Source organism: Macaca thibetana, chromosome 14 (assembly GCF_024542745.1).
Source record: "Macaca thibetana thibetana isolate TM-01 chromosome 14, ASM2454274v1, whole genome shotgun sequence".
Lineage (NCBI taxonomy): Eukaryota > Metazoa > Chordata > Mammalia > Primates > Cercopithecidae > Macaca > Macaca thibetana.
In genome coordinates this window covers 75,668,204-75,692,715 of record NC_065591.1, presented here as the reverse complement: position 1 = coordinate 75,692,715, position 24,512 = coordinate 75,668,204, and the positions used below count along the sequence as shown (strand labels likewise).

At 36.1% G+C, this 24,512-nt stretch overlaps 2 protein-coding genes across 26 annotated transcripts in view; both read left to right on the top strand.

Moving 5' to 3' along the window:
• Nucleotides 1-24,512, top strand: part of CCDC90B (coiled-coil domain containing 90B) — a 695,243-nt gene that overhangs the window by 56,389 nt on the left and 614,342 nt on the right. The window lies entirely within an intron of this gene.
• DLG2 (discs large MAGUK scaffold protein 2) overlaps nucleotides 1-24,512 on the top strand; it is a 2,230,265-nt gene that overhangs the window by 1,787,279 nt on the left and 418,474 nt on the right. For all 25 annotated transcript variants that reach the window (XM_050755793.1, XM_050755797.1, XM_050755794.1 and 22 more), the window contains one exon: nucleotides 20,419-20,487. In XM_050755793.1, coding sequence (XP_050611750.1) covers nucleotides 20,419-20,487 — 69 coding nt within the window. The remainder of the gene's footprint in view (nucleotides 1-20,418; nucleotides 20,488-24,512) is intronic.

Below are 24,512 nucleotides of genomic sequence, written 5' to 3'. Positions count from 1 at the left end.
CAAGAGTCACCTTTGCTCCATTTCCCAACAAGTTTCTCATTTCCATCTGAGACCACTTCAGCTTGGACTTTCTTGTCCATATCGCTATCAGCATTTTTGTCAAAGCCATTCAACAAGAATCTAGGGAGTTCCAAACTTTCCCACATTTCCTTATCTTCTTCTGAGCCCTCCAAACTCTTCCAGCCTCTGCCTATTACCAAGCTCCAAAGCTGCTTCCACATTTTCGGGTATCTTTTCAGCAATGCCAAATTCTCCTCTTACCAATTTACTGTATTAGTTAATTTTCATGCTGCTGATAAAGACATACCAGAGACAGAAATCTGCAAAAGAAAGAGACTTATTGGACTTACATTTCCACATGGCTGGGGAGACCTCACAATCATGGCAGAAGGTGAAAGGCATGTCTGACATGGCAGCAGACAAGAGAAGAGAGAGCTTGTGTAGGGAAACTCCCATTTTTGAAACTGTCAGATCTCGTGAGACTTATTCACTGTCATGAGGAAAACGTGAGAAAGACCTGCCCCCATGATTCATTTATCTCCCACCAGATCCCTCCCACAACATATAGAGTTATGGGAGCTACAAGGTGAGATTTGGGTGGGGACACAGAGCTAATCTATATCATAGACCAATGTGAAAATGTTCTAAAAGTAGAACCAACATCACTTCACACCTCCAGAAATGAGGGAGAGGGATAAATCCTACATGGCTGAGCCTTTTGGCCTGTGAGATCAAGAGGATAAGATGGTGTTTGGAGACAGAGATCCAAGTGCAATGCTGAAAAGTCTCTTTTCAGGAAGTGAGACTGGTGACTCTACCTAAGACTACAAAGTTTCAGAGAAAAATCTCAGGCGTTAATGGATATGCCCTTGATGAGCCAATTTCCCCAGCACAGATTTAGCAATAAAAGTAAGTCATGTATTCAAAGATGATTATCTTTGGCATTTCTTTATCCAAAGATTTAACTTGAAAATATCCTCATTCACTGTATATAAAAAGTACTCCACAGACAGTATAAATTCAGCCATCTGACAATTGGTAATGGGAGTTGTTCTGTTTAATCCTCACCTATCAGAAGAGAAATGTTCTCTCATATATTTATGATACTTGGTGGGGTTGTTAAAATAAAAATTTAGACAATATTATCCATATTATGCTATAGTCATATTTTTTTCTAAATTATACAGGGATATGAAAATAAGTAGATAAGTGGAGTTTGATAAAATAGTTAAATTAATAAGACGTTATTAGCCTATAAATATTTGAAAGACGTTAACATCAGAGCAAGACAAGATTTATTTAGCTAAGACAGAAGAGGATACCTTGTATTACAAGTATGTAGGAGTAATTGGAGAAGGATAGAAGTAGTTGGAGCAATTGGATCAGACAGATGTTAAGTTGATTATTGGAAAAAATACTCTTGCCAATGAGAATTATTTTTTAAAATAATATGTCATAGAAAGTAATAATAGAAAAATGGAAAGAGAAAAGAATAAAAAACAGACCTTCAATTTATTTGATCAATACTAGCATAAACTAATGGAAGTATTTAAAAGAAAAAGTCTCCATTATCAATAGTGTTATTAGTAAATGAAGAAAATGTCATTATGGCTTTTCTACCCTTTGAGTCTACATAAAAGCAAATTTATAATTTATAATTTTAGACCCAAAATATTAACTAAAGCTCCCTAGCATGAGAAAATCAGTCATTATAGTTTTCTTGAGGTAATAGAAACTTATATTTACCTGAATGTCAAAAAGACGTTTTTATATTTACATATCCAATATATCGGTATAGACATACAAAATGTGTGCATTTAGATGTATCTGTGCAAATGTTTGTAAATATATATTTAGTTTATAATTTATGATTCAAAAATTCTCACATTTAAACGTAGATCTCTATTATTTATTCTAATTCCTAAAGGATATTTTTATCTGCAAATTTTGAGGGCAGTCAGTCAATTCCCCAAAGTTCCCAAGGCCCTTTGTATGGGCAACATTTACAGTAGGTTAAAGCACAGGCTTGGGACTTTAACAGACTGAGGGGCAATCCCATCTCTTACCAGTTTTTGTGGCTAGAGGAGACAAAGTATTTTACCTTTCCAAGCGTCAGTTTCTTCATCTGCAAAATGGGGATTTTACAACCATCAGGAGGATTAAATAAGATAATGTATATAAAGCAATTAACAAAACACATTCAACATAGTAATTTCTAAATAAGTAGTATGTATTCTCATTATTATTTTAGTTTTTATTTCTATCAATTCCCACCATGACAAGGTAAGTTGAATGAGGACAGGGTTGGTTTGTTTGTTTTGTTTTTCATTTTATTCACTCCTTTATCTCTGGGTCCTAGTGAGTACTTGTACATAGAACATTCAGCAAATATTTGTGGAATAAATCAATGGGTGATTGATTTAATGAGTAATTCAGGCTCTACTTTATCAAGCTGCCCTCTATAGTAACAAATAGTATTTTAATATTCAAGTAAACTTTAGAGGGTTATTTAGAGAGCAGAGATTCAAAGAAATTTATGTTTCAAGAAATTTAACATTTAAAATATCAGAGTTTTTATAGAATGCACAATTTGGGTCCTGGTAGTTTTACTTAAGTATCAGTTTAGGTTCAAATTGGTGGTTAAAGACATTGGAAAACAAAGTATCCGCTTAGGGATAGTTTGTGTTCTTCCTTTTCAATCAATGCTTTTCTGTTTTGTTTGTTTTTTCATTGCTTGTTTCTTAATATTTTCATGCCACAAAGATTCAAATCCAAGAGTTGTAAGTCAGCTGTGGCCCAAATCAGAGTAACTGACCAAAGCCAGTTAACAGCTAAAATCACATCCACACTGTTGAATGTTTCCACCACATTGAACTTAGCTCTGCTGGCCAGCAGTGGCACTCTGCTTCTCTGGTTTCAAAGTTGGAGAGGAAAGCGTGACTAAACATGAATGTTATTATCAGTATTATTGAATAATTCATGTTATTGAATAACATAAGTGTTATTATCAGGTGACCAGCATCTATTAAAAGTGATGCTTTCTGCTAGTGTGGAATCAGATGAAAACTTTTATAAAGAACCTAGAAATTTAGAGCTTAAAAAATACAATACTGCTTAATGACACATGATTTTTAAAAAACCTTGTACTGTAGTTTCAAGCTTTATGTTTTACCCTAAACTTATTTATTATATATAATTTCACATCGTATATTTACATACAATAAACTTCACCCATTTCTAGTGTATAATTCAATAATGCTTAGTAACTATACCCAGTGTTATATCCATCACCATAAATGAGTATTAAACCATTTTCATGCCCCTAGTAAGATCCCTCATGCCCATTTACAGTTAATCTCCATTCCCACCCCAGCCCCAGACAACCACTAAACTATTTTCTCTATAAAGTTGCCTTTTCTTGATTAACCTTTGTATTTTTAATATTCATTAATTAATAAAAAAACTATCAGTCATAGGAGAATGTAGTCAGAGTTGTGCTTGTTTATGAGGTCAAGCTATTTTCTTTGTTTTGGTTCGCAAAAGAAAATCTGGCCATCTTTCACAAAATTAACTTAAAAATGACATTTGACTGTAATAACAGTGAGCATCTTTATGTGGGCAGACTAAGATTCTGTAATTTCATGCTCAGCTGCGTTGATGGCTTTCAGCCTTGTTTAAGCAGACCAGCTATGGACAGCAGTAAACCCTGTAACATCCTGCCATGGCTAATTGCTTACATCTTCTATCTCTGTAACTTTTATGGCTGCTATTTCAACTAGATATCTTCAATAAGACATAAGTTTATTGGAGCAGAGCAGAATCTATTTATTGTCGTTTTCATATTTTAACTTTCATCACATATTTTATTCCAAAATTAAGATTCACCACTATATTCTCAAGTGGCAATAAATGGATTCTTCCTTATTTATATTGTCCTTCTTTGTGAATTTGTGGTATAATAGAGGGTATATATTAATTTCCCCCACCCCTTGTCAAGTGCACTGTATACATAGAGAGTCCCTGGTATATTCATTTGACTTCATTAAATGCAATTACAAATGGTTTGTCTTGATAAAAGTGAATATTTTTGCTTGAGAACTCAGTGGAAATTGTATAACTAGCATTCCAGTGTTCAGTTCAATAGATGGGAACTCTGCTAGATATGGGGTTGGGGGTACAATGGTTAATGTGTTATGGTTACTGCCTTCAGGGAGTTCACAGCCTAGCTGGGAAAAAAGCCATTTTTAAAATAGTGCTTTACTACTATGTGGGAAATGCCTTGATGAAGATATGCCTGGGTGCTGTGGAAACAAAGCTTAGAGCTTACAAATTCTTTTCCTGAATCTGAGTGTACATGAGATAAGTCCTGAAGAATGAATAGCAGCAGGTTGAATAAAGAACAATAGCAGGGACTGTGGCTCTTGAAATCATCTTAGTGCTTCCTTTGGAGTGCTGCCTGGTTATCAAGTGTCATGTTTAAAGGGCCCTGTGTGAATAAAATGGCTGAGGTTTTCCCAAAATAAAAGATGTTTGGAAATGGCTGTAGTTATGAAGTTTCACTCACCTAATGAATGTTTCCACTACTGTGTTCAAAAAGACAGTAGGGGCTGGCCGCGGTGGCTCACGCCTATAATCCCAGTGCTTTGGGAAACCGAGGCGGGTGGATCACCTGAGGTCAGGAGTTCAAGACCAGCCTGACTAACATGGAGAAACCCCATCTCTACTAAAACTACAAAAATCAGCCGGACGTGGTGGGACATGTCTGTAATCCCAGCTACTAGGGAGGCTGAGGCAGGAGAATCACTTGAACCCGGGGGGCGGAGGTTGCGGTGAGCTGAGATCTTGCCATTGCTCTCCAGCCTGGCACCCTGGGCAACAAGAGCAAAACTCCATCTCCAAAAAAAAAAATACAATAGTTCTTAGTAATATGATGTTTCCTGATACACATGTATATGTATTATTTATAACTTGTCTTATTCCTAAAATTATCCTATTAAAGTATTTAGAAACTTTGAGGTCCAGAAGAAAAATGATAAAACTGCAAGTGGATTTCATATTATTTTTCATGGCTGAATGATAATCCATTGTGTCATTTGCAACAACATGGGTGGAACTGTAGGTAATTATTTTAAATAAAATAAGCCAGGCACAGAAAGGCAAGTATTGCATGTTTTCACTCATAAGTGGGAGCTAAAACAGTGGATCTCATGAAGGCAGAGAGTAGAATGTGGTTATTAGAGGCTGGGAAGAGAAGGGGCTGGGAGAAATGAGAAATTTATTAAAGGTAAAAAAAAACAGCCGGGCGCGGTGGCTCACGCCTGTAATCCCAGCACTTTGGGAGGCCGAGGCGGGCGGATCACAAGGTCAGGAGATCGAGACCACGGTGAAACCCCGTTTCTACTAAAAATACAAAAAATTAGCCAGGCGCGGTGGCGGGCGCCTGTAGTCCCAGCTACTCAGGAGGCTGAGGCAGGAGAATGGCGTGAACCCGGGAGGCGGAGCTTGCAGTGAGCCGAAATTGCGCCACTGCACTCCAGCCTGGGCGACAGAGCGAGACTCTGTCTCAAAAAAAAAAAAAAAATATATATATATATATATATATATATATATAGCTAGATGGAAGAAATAAGTTCCGTATTCCATAGTACAGTAAGGAAATTATAGCTACCAATAATTTGTTGTACATTTAAAAATAGGTAGAAGAGAAGATTTGTCAACACAAAGAAAATATAAATGGTTGAGGCAATGGATATCCCAGTTACCCTGATTTGATTATTGTGCATCGTATATAGGTGCTAAAATAGCACGTGTACCCAAGAATATGTACAACCATTATCTATCAATTTTAATTTCATTTAATTCAGAGGGAAAATTTTCTCAAACTTTTAGGACAAACAAATAAAATCTTTAAAAAATTTTTGTTTCCTTTTTTGTTTCCTTGGGGCTCTGTAAACTTCTAGGCTAGGGTGAAATCTCCTCTGTTCTAATAGTGTTCAGTCTATTTTTGCTTCTCTTTCTTTTATTTCTTCCTTTTTGTTTTTGGTTAATTGATCACTATCACATACTTACATATCTCTCTATATAAACTGTAAGATTCTTAATAACAGGAACTGGGCTTGCTTCCTATCTGTGACTCTTATACTACCTAGCACAGTGCTTCATTTCAGTAGATACAGAAATGTCCTATAACAGAATGTGGGTGGTTACAAGAAAGCAACAAGGAGAATAATTTAACAAATATGAGGTAGACAACTGAGCAGAATGAATTCTGGAATACATTGGTTGTTGCCTGGCACATATGTGGTGCTCAGTAAATATTGGCTGAATAAGGGTGATAAAAGATATGCCTTAATAAAGTCTGGAGGTGGGAGAAAGGATTTGGAGCAATTACAAGCCAATGGTATATTCAGTATAAGATGTGACATGAAGTTGAGTAACCTAATAATTTCCAGCAGAGTGTTTGACTGGATGCTTCCTATTAAATGTAGTCAACACATTTTTCTGAGACATTTCAAAGAATCAAGGCGGGGGGAAAATGGAGTCTAAGAAAGCATTACTTCTGCAAGATACACAGCATGCAGTAGTAATATGAAAACAATGATTTTTAACTCGAATCATGGCGCTAAAGAATTCTCAATAAGTTTACTTGATTCCAACTCATGGAAGCAATACTCTCAATTGGAAAAGAAGTCAACAAATACAAAATTGAACAAATAAACAGATAATTTCCATGAGTAATAGGTGATGTGGAGAAATGTAGGAGGCTATGTAATACCTGGGATGGTAATGAAACACCTTTAGGTAGAAGACCAGCAGAGGCATCTCAGGGAAGTAATCTTTCACTTGAGATCTGAATGAAAAGGAGGTGTCCAGGAGAAACCTAGGGGTAAAGCAATCCATGAACGGAGATGCCCTTAGAGAGGACTAGCGAGAATATCTCAGAGGCAGGAAGAAGGCCAGTATGGCTAGGTTAGGGAGTGATGGACAGAGTGGGGAGCACTGAGCAACAAAAGACAGACAGTGGCACAGGATTTGACATCCCTCAAAGGGACTGTGTATTTTATTCTAACTGCAATGGAAAAGTCTTTGAGAGGTTTTCTGTAAGTGGGACAACTTATGACCTGATGTTATGCTTGAAAACAATCTTGGTCAGTGAGAAGTAACTGCAGGACAGGAGAAAAACCAGTTGGGACGCTGTTTCAATCGTCTACTAAGAGAAGTATTGTTTCCATTAAGGTAGTAGTGCTGAAGAGGTGGCATGTATTTCTGTGGAAGAAGTAAAACAACTTGTTAAGGGATTGGATATGGAGTATGATGGAAAATAAATCCTTGAAAATGCCTAGATTTTTTGACTGAACTCAGTTAGCGGTACCTCTATTTACAGAAAGGAAGATTGTAGGCCAAACTGACATGGGAGGGAATGAACTGGAATGACCAAATGAATGTCATTTCTCCCAAGTTAGATTATATACGCTTGAAGATCATGGTCTTTATTTTAGGCCTTATTTTTTCCTTTGTTATACCGGGCATAATTCCTTGCATATACACAGTGATAATTTGTCTATTAGGTGATTGGGAAGGTGAGATATGGAGAATGGATGTCTGAATCTTCTACTAAGTTAACAAACTATGATAAAACTTTTGGCCTCTAGAGGTGGGTTTTTTTTTTTTTAATTATTTGCAAATCTTAAGAAATGTGAAGGGTAAGAAAGTTATCATAGATTTAAAAATTGTTACCCTTATGCCTTTTCGAATCCTCTCACTTGCATCCTCACAGTTGTAACTTGAATACAATATAGTTGCTCATAAGGAGTCATTTTTCATTAATGGGAAATACATTAAAAGCTTCATTTGGAAGCTTTTCATTGAGATCCAAAGACAAAACATTTTAGTGTTTAGATACTTTCTTTATATTGATATTTTACATTTAATATTTGCCTTATATTGGTAATCTAATAGCTATGAATGCTAAATATTGTCAAGCTGTTCACAGCTACAAATGTTTACAAAAATTGCTTTGTGTCAGAAAATTAATCCCAGAGGAAACCTCTAACTTATTTAAATGGAAATAGTTTGTTGCCAGTGACTAGTTTCACTTCACTGGATCAAATTTAAAACTGTAGAAAGCATTGCACATTATCACGTTGGGGTCTTAATTTCCAGCTCGCTTTTTCTTCTTTTCAATACTAGAGCTCTGGTAATAAGCAGAAGATTAGGTGAACAAATGACCACATGGTTACTTGGAACATATTCAACTGAAAAGAATACCAGAGAAAGAGGTGATTCTTACCTTCAGAGTATAAATAGTAGAGCAGAGGGAACTGAACAATTGGCCTTTTATTCTGTTACCTATTAGTACAATGAGGGTGATGACTCTGCAGTGACCATTGTAAGGAATTACTCTGCCATGACCATTGTAAGGAAGATTCAGATTGCAGATGTCAAGTGAAACATCTCCTCTTTCATTATACAGTTGGGGCTTTTCCATGAGGCTAATACAAACAGACTAACAGATCCCATGAAGTCAAACATCCTACATTTACTTGGATGTCTGTATGAAAAATCAATAAGGAAAACAGATTGTAGAATAAACAATTATTTATTGAAAATAGAACCCAGCAAAATAATAAGAGGTGTTCTGCATTTATTAGCCTTGGAAACCACACTGGGTTGCCATGGGAAATGTGGCATTTCCCTGTCAGGATAAAGGGTTCTATTTGCTCTACAGAAAGGCTCTGTAAGGACTGGTCTCTGGAAATGCTAGAACAGAAAGGCTTGAAATTCATGCCAGTCTTCTTCAGAACTGCTTTCTCTCCACAGATTCTTGGCTGTCTCTAACCCTTTTTCAGCTGTTTTATAAACCTGAGAATCATGAAGAGCTTATTCTAAACTACAAAAGTGGCTATGTTTTAATTTAGCTTAAAAGTACTTGTGACCTCTTCTTTGCCTACAGAATATGTTACAAACTCCAAAGAGCAGTACTCCCTGTTTCATGTTTAAGGGCTTTAAGGTCTTTAGCAACTGTTGACCAAACTCTTCCCATTAAAACTATCCCTTTGCTCCCATTTTTGGCTGACATGGCTTCTTATTCTCTTCTTTTTCCTCACGTATCCTCTCCACTCACTCCTTCCTAGTCTTTTTCTGTGTTTGTCTTCTGCTACTCATCCTATAATGTTTCCTATCACTAAGTCTTCATTTTAGCTTTCAGTCCTTTCCATCACAAGCTTTCTAGGACTATCCATGGCTTCAAATGAACCTATACAATATTGACTCCAAAATGTACCGTTTTAGACCAGAACTGTCTACTGAGATTAAACTCTAATATCTATTTAATGAGGTATCTCTACCTTGATGGCACGCATATTCCCTCAAACTCACCAGATACAATAATGAAATAATCATATTTCCCTCAAACTATTATTATTCTTATACTCCTTTCTCAGTATAAAGCACCACTGCTGACCAGTCACCCCAACTAGAAGCATGGAAGTTGTCCTGGATTCCTCGCTCACACACGACATGCAATTGCCTTATCTTGCAGATTCCATTCTTAGCTCTAGCCATATTTTCCTTCCTTCGACCCATTGGTTATTTCATGTTCAGGTCAGTATTTAGAGACACCTATACCCAAATCACTCTGGCTCCCTGGGAAGTAATTTCAGTTTACTATTATCCATGCTTCATACTTTATATTTTTTTTACATACATTGCTTTATTTTCCCCATCAGAGAAAACTGTGAAAAAGTACATTGTCTACATTATGTGATGACAGGACTAGAGATGAAAAGTTTCAGTTTTGAGATTGTCAAGAACCTCGTTAAGAAAGGTGAGAAATTCCTAACCCAAATCCATTGGTTCTCAAGACCATGCTCCTTCCCCATCACAGTGCTGTCTCCCATCTACACCCAATAAAGTAGGAGAGGACAGTAAGAACTGAAAAGAAATGGAAGGAAAAATCAAAACAAGGAAAATGAAGTGACTTATCTAGGGCCAGTGAGCTCATTATGAGCACAGGGGAAAGCCCACATTTCTGACATCCAGATCTCTGCCCTTTTTTCCAAAAAAAAACCTCTGTCTTTTCAATGTTGTTAAAGAATAAAAATCAGAGTGTGTTATTCTGAAAAATTTCTTTCCTATGTGAAATGAAAAGATATCCAGGGCAATGTGAATTAGATGCCTAAAATCCTAGCTGGCATACGAAAATCTTCCCATTTCTCATTCTCCACTTGGTGCATTTTGTAGTACCTATTTTTATTTTTTTTTTTTTTTTTTTTTTTTTATTTATTTATTTTTTATTATTATTATACTTTAAGTTCTGAGTACATGTGCATAACGTGCAGGTTTGTTACATATGTATACTTGTGCCATGTTGCTGTGCTGCACCCATCAACTCGTCAGCACCTATCAACTCGTCATTTACATCAGGTATAACTCCCAATGCAATCACTCCCCGCTCCCGCCTCCCCATGATAGGCCCTGGTGTGTGATGTTCCCCTTCTCGAGTCCAAGTGATCTCATTGTTCAGTTCCCACCTATGAGTAATACCACACATCTACAGCCATCTGATCTTTGACAAACCTGAGAGAAACAAGAAATGGGGCAAGGATTCCCTATTTAATAAATGGTGCTGGGAAAATTGGCTAGCCATAAGTAGAAAGCTGAAACTGGATCCTTTCCTTACTCCTTCTATGAAAATTAATTCAAGATGGATTAGAGACTTAAATGTTAGACCTAATACCATAAAAACCCTAGAGGAAATGTAGTACGTATTTTTATATAAAATTTCTAACTAAAATTTGCTTTCCTTTTTGAAGTAGCTACATTTATGGAACTATCTAATACTTGATTTAAGCTATTATAAATTCAGTTTTTCATTTTCTTTTTGAAGAATGGTCTGTGGGGAAAGGGTTTTTTTAATACATGTTCATACATTACTAAGTGCCTTATTGCTTTCTGAGATGCAGCTTGTGTACTACAGAAGCCGAGAAGAATGATGTATAGCCAACCACCCAAAACAAAATGAGTAAAGGCAGGAATATGCCCACTATATTAAAACACTATATTTTGCTCCTGGTGTTTCAGGCTTTGAGGCCAGTCATAATCCAATTGAGTCAGTCCACTGGGCAAAATGCTGAGATTTCTCATTATTGCTTTAAGCAAAGGGTTTTTCATGGAGATTAGTTCAGCATTTGAAGTGCACTCTCAGAGTCTCTCAACTACCTAACAGTGATGAGTGTGATTTTTAGAATGGCCAGTGTTTGGGCTGCCATGTTCATCACTTACCTGTTGTCACAGAGAAGAATATGGGGTCACAGTGGCACAGGTTGGAGAAAACCAAGGGCTGAGAATTGCATCTGTCTTCTGATCTCACCTTAAACACATTCTGGCTGTGTAACTTAACATAAGTGTCCTTTACAAGAAGACTCTAAATTATCTCTTGCTATTCTTTAAAGATAAGGAAAGAACTAATATCTGGTTGACAATCCTGTTAGACATTTATACAACAGAACTTTTCCTACCCTACACATCCAGAACCAGTTATTGACTTGTTAGTCAAAAGTCTGGATTTAAATAGTTCATTTATTTTAAAAACTGCCTGTCTTAATTACTTCACCTTAACTTTTAAAAATATAATTGCATAGTGGCATAATAAAATGAGTGTTTTATTGGTATTTTAAAGAAAAAAATGGTATTTCTCCCAATAAACCATATCCAGTTTATTTTCTGAGTCACCATGTCATTACTGACTGTTGAGTGAAGCCATTTAACATAAAGTAAAAAAGCACATTTTGAGTATCTTTGGCTATGGAATGAAAAATTGGGGGCTCTAAATTTGAGTTAATATTTTTCTTCATGCTTATATCCATCTGTTTGTCCCAGCATGCTTGATTTCTTAATTGTCCATAATTTTAATTTTAAACAAATTATCATTAGTACAATCTTATGCTTTGCATTTCTGTAAGTCATCAGAACTTTTAATTTGAGAACAGTTAACATATTGTGTTCCTTCATCTTTTTTTTATATGTGAGGGTCAAGATTTTTTCTAACATTTTCAAGCTCTGGCCACAATTTTGATGGTGTTCTTTCTAATGTCTAAATTGTTCTTTAATTTAAAATATTTGGCATACCAAATTGACTTGTAAGGCCAGAAACCTGGGACCAATTTTTTTTTTTTCCTGAAGTTCTATTTCATTGTTCTTACATAAATCACATGTTAATCCATCATTCACACTTTCCATGCTGGATTTCTTTAAATTTAGGTGAGAATCAAAAGTGAACTAAGTAAAAAATTATTTTATTTTATAATTATTTTTTGATCTTATCTCTCTCAGACCTAATTTGACAGCAATATTTTTAACTATTAATAAGTACTTTTTTTTAGATTTTCAAGATCAGCAAACTTACTCTTGATAGAGATAAGGCTTTTTACATACACATATTTCATTTTTGCCACATTTAATTATGTAATTATAAAAACAAATGCAATAATAATAAACAGATTTAAGAACAGTTACAATTGATTCTTTGTTAGTATGCAAATCACCTGAAAGGAATGGAAATTTATGGGACATAAGTACTCTGCTTGCTGTGGACATTGGTCTGCCTGTCACTGAGAGAGTGGAGAAGATTGGTTAGTCTATTAAAAGGATGCTGATTAAGAGAACTCAACAGCATAACTTGTGGGCTAGCTATTAAACTGGAGGAAGATCTGTGATGATTTTCACAATGCACAGTCTTTATGCCTTATTATAATCAATGACTTAAATAAAAATGTGAATTTTGATATAAAGCTACATGAAAGAGTGAAATTTTATAATGGCTAACACATCTTAAATGTCCAATAAATACTTATTGAATTAAATTGATGACTAAATGTTAGCTTAACAAACTTAAAAACTAGATCAAAATCAAAACCATTAAATTTGACATGTGATAAATATATTGGGTCCCAAAATCTGATGTGTAAGTACATGATAGGTTTGATTTTTAATCATTTGAAGTCACAAATACATGAGACGTTCAGTGGACTCTAAACTTAGCAATAAAATTCAGCAAATTGTAAAAGTCCAGGTTATCTTGGGCTGCTATGACAGAAGTATGGGATCCAGATGGAGGAAAGTCAGCATCTCATGGCACTCTTCCCTGATCTGAACACATCTGGAACTATGAGTTCATTTCTACATTCTGCAGTTTAAATATTAGATTGGTGCAAAAGTAATCGCGGTTTTTATCATTTTGTAAAACAGCAAAAACCACTATTACTTTTGCACCAACTTAATAGATATCAGAAGAAAAATGTAAGAGCATACAAGGAAAGATAACTAAGAATCTTGAAACTAGCTCATAAAGAAAGAGTCAAAAAAGTGTTAGGAATTTTTACTTGTAAGGGTTGAAGATGCAAGGACTATCTCAGTCATCCAGTGGCTGCTGTGGACAGATGGGTATCACATCAAGAGAAGGAAGAACTTTTTAATAATTATGGATGTCCACTGTAGATCATATTGCACACATGTGTAACCAGCTCATCAAGCTAATCTTGTACAAAATCAAACTCAATTATATTTTTCTATCCACTTATGCACTTTCCTTTACACACATGCACTTCTGTTAATAGAGCCATGATCCTTTCAGTCAGTGATAGAACTCTCTATTCATTCCTCCTCACCTCCCCCAATCCTAACACCAGAGTCTGTCTGTTTTTGAAGGCTTGCGTAAAAGTCACAGAAGAGAGCACAACTCTTCCTATACCCTGGCAAGAACAGGGCCCTTTCTATGTAGGATAATTTAACTTTGGGGAGGGGAAGTGCCTACCCAGCCAGATCACTGGAATCAAAGTGTCTTCTCCTTAGCTCTTTCTTATTAATTCCTGGATATTCTACCTCTAAATGTGTTAAATACATTCCCTTTTCTTAATTTTTACTGCGTTATTCAGGTTTAGGCGTGTATTAATTTTCTTCACCCTGATGGTTTACTGTTAGTCTCCCTGACTATAGATTTCCTCCACTTTCTTTCATTATTCAGAATATTTTCAGGTTTAGTTTTCTGAATCACAGTTATCACCATCTTGACCCTCTTATTCCCCCCACTTAATAACCTTGGAGAGCTCACCATTACTAACAGATGTAAGACCAGACCTTGGCAAGGTGTTCATTGCCCCTCATTGCCCGTCCCCAGCCAGCTTCCTGACCTTACCCCTGGCCACTCTGCTCTGGCCAAGCCAAGACACTCAAGTTTCCAGAGCACACCACATATTTTTGACCCTTCATGATCTTGATCATGCTCTTCTAGATTCTCAAAATGTCTTATTTTCCTTTGTCATACTTTAAAATACTTATATATTCTTCCAAACATAGCTTAGATAGTTTGCCAATTAAATATGCCTGGGAATTTATTGAAAAATGCTATCCATGTTATTTGGACATGGGCCAAATGATTTATTTGCTTTCACCATTCTCTTTATTATCAGATATTTATTGAGTACTACAATATTGAGGAATGAGTCATTCCAAGCACCTAACACAATCCCTGGTGTATAATAAGTTCCCAATTAACATTTATTGGGTATAACTACAACATATAAATAATTATACAAGACACTTCATGTTAAGTGTCAGTGAAACAACAGGAGGACTATCCAGTTTCATGTGGGAAGGTGATGATGTTTTGATTATGTTAAATTTGAGGTATTGATTGGACATCCAAGACATACTCTTCTTTTTAAGAATAGTGACAACTTAATGCATGTACTACATTAAGAGAGAAGGAAAGTAGACAGAAAAAGACAAGAAAGAAATATTAAGGTAGATTAAATAAATGATTGATACAAATATGTAAGAGAGAGATGAAGAGTTGAATATGACACGGATAAATGCAAGTTCATTAGAAATGAAAAAATAGACAATATTGAATATTCATAAGGAGATATGTTAATGACTAATGTGACTTTACAAGTCACATTAAGTAACTTTATGTTATCAATTAATTAATAAAGTACACAAAAAACCTTTTGTGCTATCCATTAAAATAGCATAGTTTTAATATTACAGCATGTTGGAAAAACCATTTATCCTGCCTCTCATTGCCTCAGAGAAAGAGAACCACCAGCTAGGACCTTTGTGTTCCATGTATAATGGAACTATTTCAATTCAGATGCTCAAAAATTTCTTAATTAAGCATAGCAATAGGAATGCATCTTTCAGCACCATTCAAATTTCAGTTCTTAGGCAACAGTTTGGAGTCTTTTACTTGGAAAACTCAGAGAGTTCTTGGAAAGAAAACTCTATTGTGCTCTTGCTCAATTTTATTTAATGACAGCATGATTTGGATAGGCAATAGGGCTGATACCTCTCTTTGGATCTTAAAAAGGTTTAGTAATATTTATCTCTACAGTTGCCTGATTTAGTACCTCAGCCAAGCTACCTAACTAGGGAATTGGTGCCACAGGTTTTCTACCAGATGACAGGGGACTTCTTCTCCAGCATTCATGTTGTAGCATGATGCTGAGCCTCCCTCATGCTCATTCTACCCACCCACTATTCATTGTCACTTATATCTTCATAAATGTTCAGGACTTACTAATGAGGTGGTGTGGATGTGACAGAGAAGTTCCTTTATTAAGTGATCTTCATAAAAATGATCTTCAAAAGCCACTGACATGGAAGTTGAGCGTACATAGTAAAAGTAATCGGTGGTATTTTATACCGATTACTTTTTTAAGAATAGTGACAACTTAATGCATGTACTACATTAAGAGAGAAGGAAAGTAGACAGAAAAAGACAAGAAAGAAATATTAAGGTAGATTAAATAAATGATTGATACAAATATGTAAGAGAGAGATGAAGAAAAAAAGAACTTGTCAGTGTTACTCAGTGGGAGTTCAGTATTTTCTAACAGAGTGTTTCAGGTGTTCTATATAGACCAGTCACAGAGCTTTGATTTCAACTTTTTATAAGACAATATGGCTTATCTCAGAGGAGCAAGCACTTTAGAGCTGGCAAATCTGGGTTCTACTTGTGCCATCTACTAGCTAGGAGATCTGGGCCTTAATTTAATTTCCCTTGAAAATGGGGATGAAACCTAATTCTTGATGCTATTGCAAAATTTAAAAGCGAGAAGTCATAGGGGCCTTACAGATAGATGGAATTCAATCCATGGTATTCGTCATTCAAAAAGACATTGATGAAGGGTCTTTTGTGTGTCAACCCCGAGCTGAGAATGTATAGATGAAGAAACCCAATACCTTGCTCTGAAAGCACACATGACTTTATAGGAGAAATAGGCATGTGAATAAATCTTAGTGATTCATAGCTCTGGGTGCTATTATAGATATGTAGGAAAATGAGATGGTAGCACAGAGCAGCATGTTTTAGCTATGAGTTCCTCCCTTGGTTCTTTCTACAGCAGTTCTCAGAATTCCATCTGACTGGCCTCTCTTCCTGAGGAGGTGAAAGAGACAGGAAGTGGTTACCTGTAATTTCTTAGCGATGGTAACTCTACACCACATTGTTTATGCAGCCAATAGTGTGGAAAGGATATAACCTACTTGGTCCGAAGGGGAAACTGTTTGGTGTTCTTTAAAATACCGGTTGTAATCACCATCAAGTAGGTCCAAACATCCACTGCAAGTATCCCTCCTGCAAGTATGGCTTGGACATTACTATTATATTTGGGAATAACAAAAATTCATTGTGTCCACAGGTCTTGACTGTATTTGTCTTAGTTCACTGTATTTGTCTTAGAAGAGAGTAAAAGGATAATTACATTTTGGAAAATACTCTGTTCCAAATTTACAGACTAGGAGAAACTGGCTAACCTTGCATGTGTAATATAAAAGGAATCAAATTCTCTGAGCACCTCATGGTTCCATTTGCATTTACTTTGTCACTAGAACTTTAAAGAGGATGTTATTGGAATACAGTAGAATAGCAAAGTAATTAGTTATAAGGTAATTATAAGTGAAGTGAGATTACTGAATTTTTTTGTTTTAATTTTGTGGGCTGAGCTAATGGTGAGAAAGCTATCAGAAATTACAGTTACTTATTAATCTTGGTTAGTGACCATCATTGATCTTTGCCTAAGAACTGCTGGTACTTTCTAGACCAGTGGAAAACAAATGGTAAAGGAAAGGATTAGACATTTTGCACAAAAGATACACAATTAGCCAATAAGTATATGGAAAAAAATGGTCATTCTCACTAATAGACAAATAAATGCTCATTACAAATTTGAAGCATCATTTTTCATCTATTAAATTGTTAGAGTGTTTTAAAAGTTATAATGTCAGTGCTTGCAAGACTGTGGGGAAACTGGTACAGATAGACATTTTTAGAAGCAATAAAATGGTACAAAGCTTTTGAAAAGTAATTAATAACATAAATCAAGAAACTAATAAGTGTTTCCATTTTGGGAAATGCATATAAAGGAAATTGTAGAATAAGAAAAAAGTAATTGATACCAACATGTTCATTGCAGCACTGTTTATAATATTAAAACAATAAACATCACCCAAATATCCAACTATCAAAAATGGCTAAGTAATTATATCTTCATAGGAAGTAACATTATGTAACACCAAAATAATAATGATAGAGACCCTATGAGAAATGCTTAAATTGTAATGTTAGGAAAAGCAGAGGATATGAAGTTACATGTGTTTCTGTATATATGTACAACTATGTGAAATACATATGGACATGCAGAGAGTCAAAAAGATAGAATGGAAAGTACACACACTTGGCAATAAGATAAGCTTCAGTTTGGACTCTGGCTCCACATTTGCAAGCTGTTGATTTCTGAAAATTATTTTAAGTTCTATGTGTTTTGTTTTCTTGTATATAGAAATACTTATGTCTACCTTATAGAATTCCTATAAGAACTACATTAGATAACTCGGTAAAATGTGAAAGAAGGTAATAGGACTATAGGTGAATATTTTTTAATTTCTCATTTTTATTTCCAGTAATTTTATAATATTTTTGTAATAGAAAATGCTTTATTTTATTTTATATGTTATAAATGTATGATATTTTTGTAATAGAAAATATATTTTAGGCCGGGCGCAGTGGCTCACGCCTGTAATCCCTGCACTTTGGGAGGCCGAGGCGGGCGGATCACGAGGTGAGGAGATCGAGACCATCCTGGCTAACACGGTGAAACCCCGTCTCTACTAAAAATGCAAAAAATTAGCCGGGTGAGGCGGCGGGCGCCTGTAGTCCCAGCTACTCGGGAGGCTGAGGCAGGAGAATGACGTGAACCCAGGAGGCGGAGCTTGCAGTGAGCCGAGATCGCGCCATTGCACTCCAGCCTGGGCGACTAAGCGAGACTCTGTCTCAAAAAAAAAAAAAAAAAAAAAGAAAAGAAAAGAAAATATATTTTAATTTGATATTTATCACTAAAGTTATATACAGAAATATATACCTTGTGGCACTGACTATATGACTAACTGAAGTGGTCTAAATACAGTAATTATTCTTATTTGGTACTAAGCATCTCAAAGCATACCCTCTGCTAAATCGTATTTGTTTATTTATTTAATGAACGCTTATATAGCTTTACCATGTGATAGTCATTGTTCTAAATACTGTATTCATTTAATTCTCACAATAACCCTGTGAGTAAAGTGCTGTTACTATCCTAGTCTTATAAGATGAGAAGCTGACATACAGAGAGATTTAAGTAATTTATACAAGGTTACATTGGTATATGTGGTTGAGCCAGGCAGTCTGGCTACATAGTCCAAGGCCTGAATGCTATGATGCTTTTCAACTAGTCAATTGAAAACATGATCAATGAATATCTTGGCACTGCGAGGGATACCAGGAAACACAATCTTTAACTTGAAGAAGCACAGTCTTTAACTTGAATATCATTATCTAGGTTTCAGCTATGGTCTCAAAATTCTGTACCCTTAACCTTAGACAAATATTGTCTACTTGTCGCAGGAAAAGACCTCTTCCCACCTATGGTGACCTAGGTTCTGAAGGAAAGGCTCTGCAGCCTATAGCTTGATTCTCTGTGGCAATGTCAGCATTTGTCATGTTTGTGCTGAGAAATCCTAGACTCAGGTTTCTTTTATACATATATGTATATATACACTTGTTCATATATTATATGCATATGTGACTAGTATTTCAACCAAAATATTTAACCTAATACTATAAACTAAAATTACACATTCAATAAAGTTGGCTGTTAAATTATTATTATTGTGCCTATCTCAGATAAAAAATTCTCTTGCCGTCTCTTTCTAAAGAATATTCTAGGCCGGGCACGGTGGCTCACCCCTGTAATCCCAGCACTTTGGGAGGCCGAGGAGGGTAGATCACAAGGTCAGGAGTTCAAGATCATAGTGAACATAGTGGCCAACATAGTGAAACCGCATCTCTACCAAAACTGCAAAAATTAGCCGGGCGTGGTGACTCAGCAGGCTGAGGCAGAAGAATCGCTTGAACCAGGGAGGTGGAGGTTGCAGTGAGCTGAGATCGTGTCACTGCACTCCAGGCTGGGCGACAGGGTGAGACTCCGTCTCAAAAAAAAAAAAAAAAAAATAATAAGATTACGAGATGAATTCTTAAAAATGTGAAAACTTGTTATAAGAATTTAAAATGACTCTAGAATCAAACAGTCTCAATGCCATTTCAAGCATAGGAAGTTACCATGTGACTCTGAGCAACTTTCTCATCCTCTCTGTATCTCAATTTCTTTATGTGTTGAATGGGACATACCTCCTAAATTTATAAGAAATAAAAGACATAAAAATGTAAAAACAGGAAAGTGTTTAAGACCTCAATAAATGATAGATATTATCATTTTATTTCTATTGCTTATCTGCAAAATTAGTGTTTCCTTGTTACAGGTAATCAAAATCTAGAACTACATTAAATTTGAAGATTGATGTGCAGCTGGAAGTCTCATTTTTCAAGTTTTGTGTTCACCAAATAGCTCAATTGTTACTAATTTTACAACTAAGTGTTGCAAATTTGAATTAATAAATACATCTATACTAATTAAATACAACTTCTCTGATTTACAGATTAGGCTCTGTGTAAAACTTTGTTGGAAAAAATTATTCTGCAGCTTAAAAAAATACATTGCATCATAAATAAATGTATGTTTTTATGCTCTATATTATCTCATTCCAAGGGCAAAAAATTACCTTTTTCAAATATGTTTGTTCATTTTAATGTTTACCTATCATTAAAAGTTTACTTTTGAATAATATATATTAAAATCAAATTATAAAAAAATTAACTCTTATCTGGTAGAGTACTATATTTTGGTGGAGGGTTCTACTTATCAACAAATATTTAATCTCTACTGTATTTCTTTCAAGATTGGTTCTTGACAATAGGACTGATTAAAATGTTTAAAAACATTTCAAATAAATGATGTGCGTTTCTTCTGTCTTTTCTTGCAGTCATTCCCAACACAGCACCACAACTCGTCAGCCTTCAGTGACTCTCCAACGGGCCATCTCCCTGGAAGGGTAAGATAATAATAAAGAACCTCTTAAACTGTGCAACCTTAGAATATAAAGTTTTCCTTTCTCTCCCTGTCTCTGTCTCTCTTTCTCTTTCCCTTCCTCCCTCGCTCCCTTCTTTCCTTCCTTCCTCCCTTCCATCCTTCCTTCTCTCCTTCCTTCCTTCCTTCCTTTTTTTTCCTTCCTTCCTTCTTTCCTTCCTTACTTCCTTCTCTCCTTCCTTCCTTCCTTCTTTCCTTCCTTCCTTTTTTCCTTCCTTCCTTCCTTTTCCTCTTTCTTCCTTTCCTTCCTTCTTCCTTTCTTTCCTTTCTTTCTTTCTTTTTCTTTTTCTTTCTTTCTTTTGTCCTCTCTCTCTTTCTTTCTTTCCTTCCCTCCCTCCCCACTCTTCTCTCTCTCTCTCACACACACACTCTCTCTTTTTTCTTTCAATCAGCAAATATCTAGGAAACTCACATTATGTGCCAAGCACTGTGCAAGGTACTAGATTCAGTAAGTCAAATAAGATTTCTTCTTTCCCTCCAGAGGGCTTCATTGTCTAGTACAAATGATAGAAATACAAACACATACTTGTGATACAGTGTAAGCATTACACTCTATAGGAGATATGCATAAGGGATTAATGGAGAATCCAGGAGGGATACCTAACTGTAAATGGGCATCAAAAGGGAACTGGGGAGCAGGTCAGGTTGGTTCCTGCAAAGATGTAACTCTTGAGCTGAGGACTGAAGCGTACATGGATATTTGCCCAACAGTACAAATTCATAAATATTCCTCCAAGGGAAGAAAGAAAAGCATTTACTGAGTGCTTATTAGGTGCCAGACACTATCTATTATCTACCGATCACCTGTTGTATTAGTCCATTTTCACACTGCTGATAAAGACATACCCAAGCCTGAGCAACTTACAAAAGAAAGAGGTTTAGTGGAGTTGCATTTCCATGTGGCTAGGGAGGCCTCACAATCATGGTGGATGGCAGAAGGTACTTCTTACATGGCAGCAAGAAAGAGAATGAGAGCCAAGCAAAACAGGTTTCCCCTAATAAAACCATCAGATCTCGTGAGACTTATTCACTATCATGAAAACAGTATGGGAGAAACCGCCCCATGACTCAATTATCTCCCACCAGGTCCCTCCCACAACACGTGGGAATTATAGGAGTACAATTCAAGATGAGATTTACATGGGGGCACAGAGCCAAACCATATCACCTGTCTTACCTGATTTTATTTCTAAAGTAGTCCTAGAAGATAGGTATCTTTTTTTTCTGAATCTTGATTCTCAGAGAGGTTAAGTAATTTTCCCAAGTGTACTTGTACAGAAAGTAGCATAGCCTAGACTTGAAATCAAGCCTGGCTCCACTGTTTGGCTCTGTCCCCTATAATGTGGTATGAAAGACTTTATTGAGGTGGAGAGCACAGGTTGTACAATTCATAAACCACATTCAGGCTAAGTTAGACATCGTGTAGAATTTCCTAAGTGTGAAAAAAAAAAAAACAAATGAAGAACTAGAATGACTCTAACCTTAAAAATCATTACATAGAATTAATGCTGTTCGGGATGGTACAGGAGGTCCATGTGCATACTATGTAGCTGAGGTGTTGTTTGCAGTAGAGGTAAGGGTGTGGGAACTAATTTGACCACTGCCTCTACCTTACTTTATTATTCCTTTTGAAGACCTCTCCTGGCAGGACTCAGGGTGGCTGTCATTTCACATTTTGGCCATCAGCACAAAGTAGACTTCCTCCAGCTGTGATAAATAATGGCATTTCCTTCTAAGGCTATCTCCAAACTTTTGTTTTCTTTCTTTTTATTAGCAAAAGCTTCTTAGCAATTTGCCCAAAGCATTTTTTTCAATTTCCACTGTTTTCCACTTGAGTTTAAGGAACTCTATAATTGACATAATCACCATTTCTTCTTCTCTGATGAGGCCAAAAATGTAAACGTGTTACCCTAACTTCAAAACACCAGTGACTCCTTTTATAAAAAAATAGCATACGGTATAAATTTCATAGTGATCTATTGTCCCAACTAGCATAAAGCAGTTTGCCTTATATCTAGTGAATAACACAATATATTCTATTCTCTGTAAGAATGGAAGAAAACTTACTCTAGAGTCGAAGAATTTGGTTTGAATCCTCGCCTCTGCCATATGCTGTTGATCAAGGACCTTCACCTCTCTAAGCATGGGTTTCCTCAACAATAAAAGGGAAAATAGTATCAAACTCACCTTTTTTTTTTTTTTTTTTTTTGAGATGGAGTCTCTCTCTGTCACCCAGATTGAAGTGAAGTGGAGTGAGCTCGGCTCAGTGCAACCTCCACCTTCTGGGTTCAAGCGATTCTTCGGCCTCAGCCCCTCAAATAGCTGGGACTACAGGCATATACCACCACACCTGGCTACTTTTTGTATTTTTAGTAGAGATGGGGTTTCACCACATTTGCCAGGCTGGTCTCAAACACCTGACCTTGTGATCCGCCCGCCTAGACCTCCCAAAGTGCTGGGATTACAGGTGTGAGCCACCATACCTAGCCCAAACTCACCAATTTTAAAAAATAAAAGTGGCAGGTACATATTGGACCCTCAATAAGTACTAGTTAAGTATACATTTAGTCTAAGTGTTCTGAAAAAGACAAAATTTATTTTTATAGGCTAGATTAGTTTGAAGACTTACTTTGAACACTTGCTTTTAAATATGTTTATGTGTATTTGTTTACATAAAACACTTCTAGATATAAAATAAAATATTTGAGGTAGAAATAACAGCATTACTGAAGTATTTAGAAGGCAAAATTTCAGTAATCCTCTGCAAAGTCCAGAACACAAAAATTTGTGCTATACATGCCCAGCTGGTTGTCAGATGAAGAGATAATGTGGCACATAATCACTGTGACTGAACACATAGTGGGAAAGTTATTTTTCATCTTATATAGGCCAATGGGTCTTTAGCAGGTTTCCCATTAAAGTGTTATACTGCTGCGTGTAGGCAATCAACTGAAATTGCAAATTCCATTATTTCAAAACTCTCCTTCCTAATGCTTTTGTGAAAAGCAACTACATAGGATATTTTTTAAATTAATGTAGTTTAAAAGGGCATATGTTTATATAATTTTCACCCAAGTTGCTATTTACTTGACATAAAATAAGTGGAGATATTTCAGATTTCCAGTTAATTTGATCCATTGAGACAACAAAACTATCTAATTGAGTCCTCTACCATAGAGTCACTGCTGCTGTTAAATTGATATCTGAATCATCTATAACTATGCCAGACAAAATGAGGAAGAATGATATCCCCATTAGCAGAATAAGTTCTGTGTTTCAGTTTCAAATTGACAGACATGGCCCACACCTTAATCTCCTCTTCCTCCTGAGACCCTAAAGGAAACTAATGTGATAATAATATTTTTTTAAAAAGGACAATCTCATAGTGATCAAGGAAATAGAAGGGAACATCAAAGGCCAAATGGGTTCATTACATTTCTTTGCAACAGAAAGCTGATGGAAGGGTATTGATTGGTGAAAAACAAAGTAATCTCAGCCTTTGATCACCTGTGGAAGCAGGGCTGTACAACTCCAGGGGGCACCTTTTACATTGTATTCTATTAGAATGGCATTTCATGGGGTTATGTTTCCCGGGATGCCACCCACAAGAAGCCCTACCACAGTGCAGTAGCACTATGTGAAGGGGCCTACAGCTCAGCAGAGAGGAGATCTGCCTAGTCAAACCCAGAAAACTCAGAGACGTTAGGGTAGTGACAACAGATGGGATGGAAAGCAGAGTCTGAGAATAGGAATGAAGAGTCCTCCCGTTAGCGTGCACACCCCTGCATACAAAAAAGAAAAAAGATGTTCCTTCTCGGAAGACATTGAATCACTCTTCTGTAGCACCTAGATGAGCTACTTTGAGAGGTGGCGCCCACAGTTGAGCCCTTCACAGTGTGCTAGTCTGGGGCACAGTTTCGTGTTTTCTCGCTTAACCTCAAACATTTCTGTTAAAAAGCCTAATCAACCTAAGTGCCTATCAATGAATGA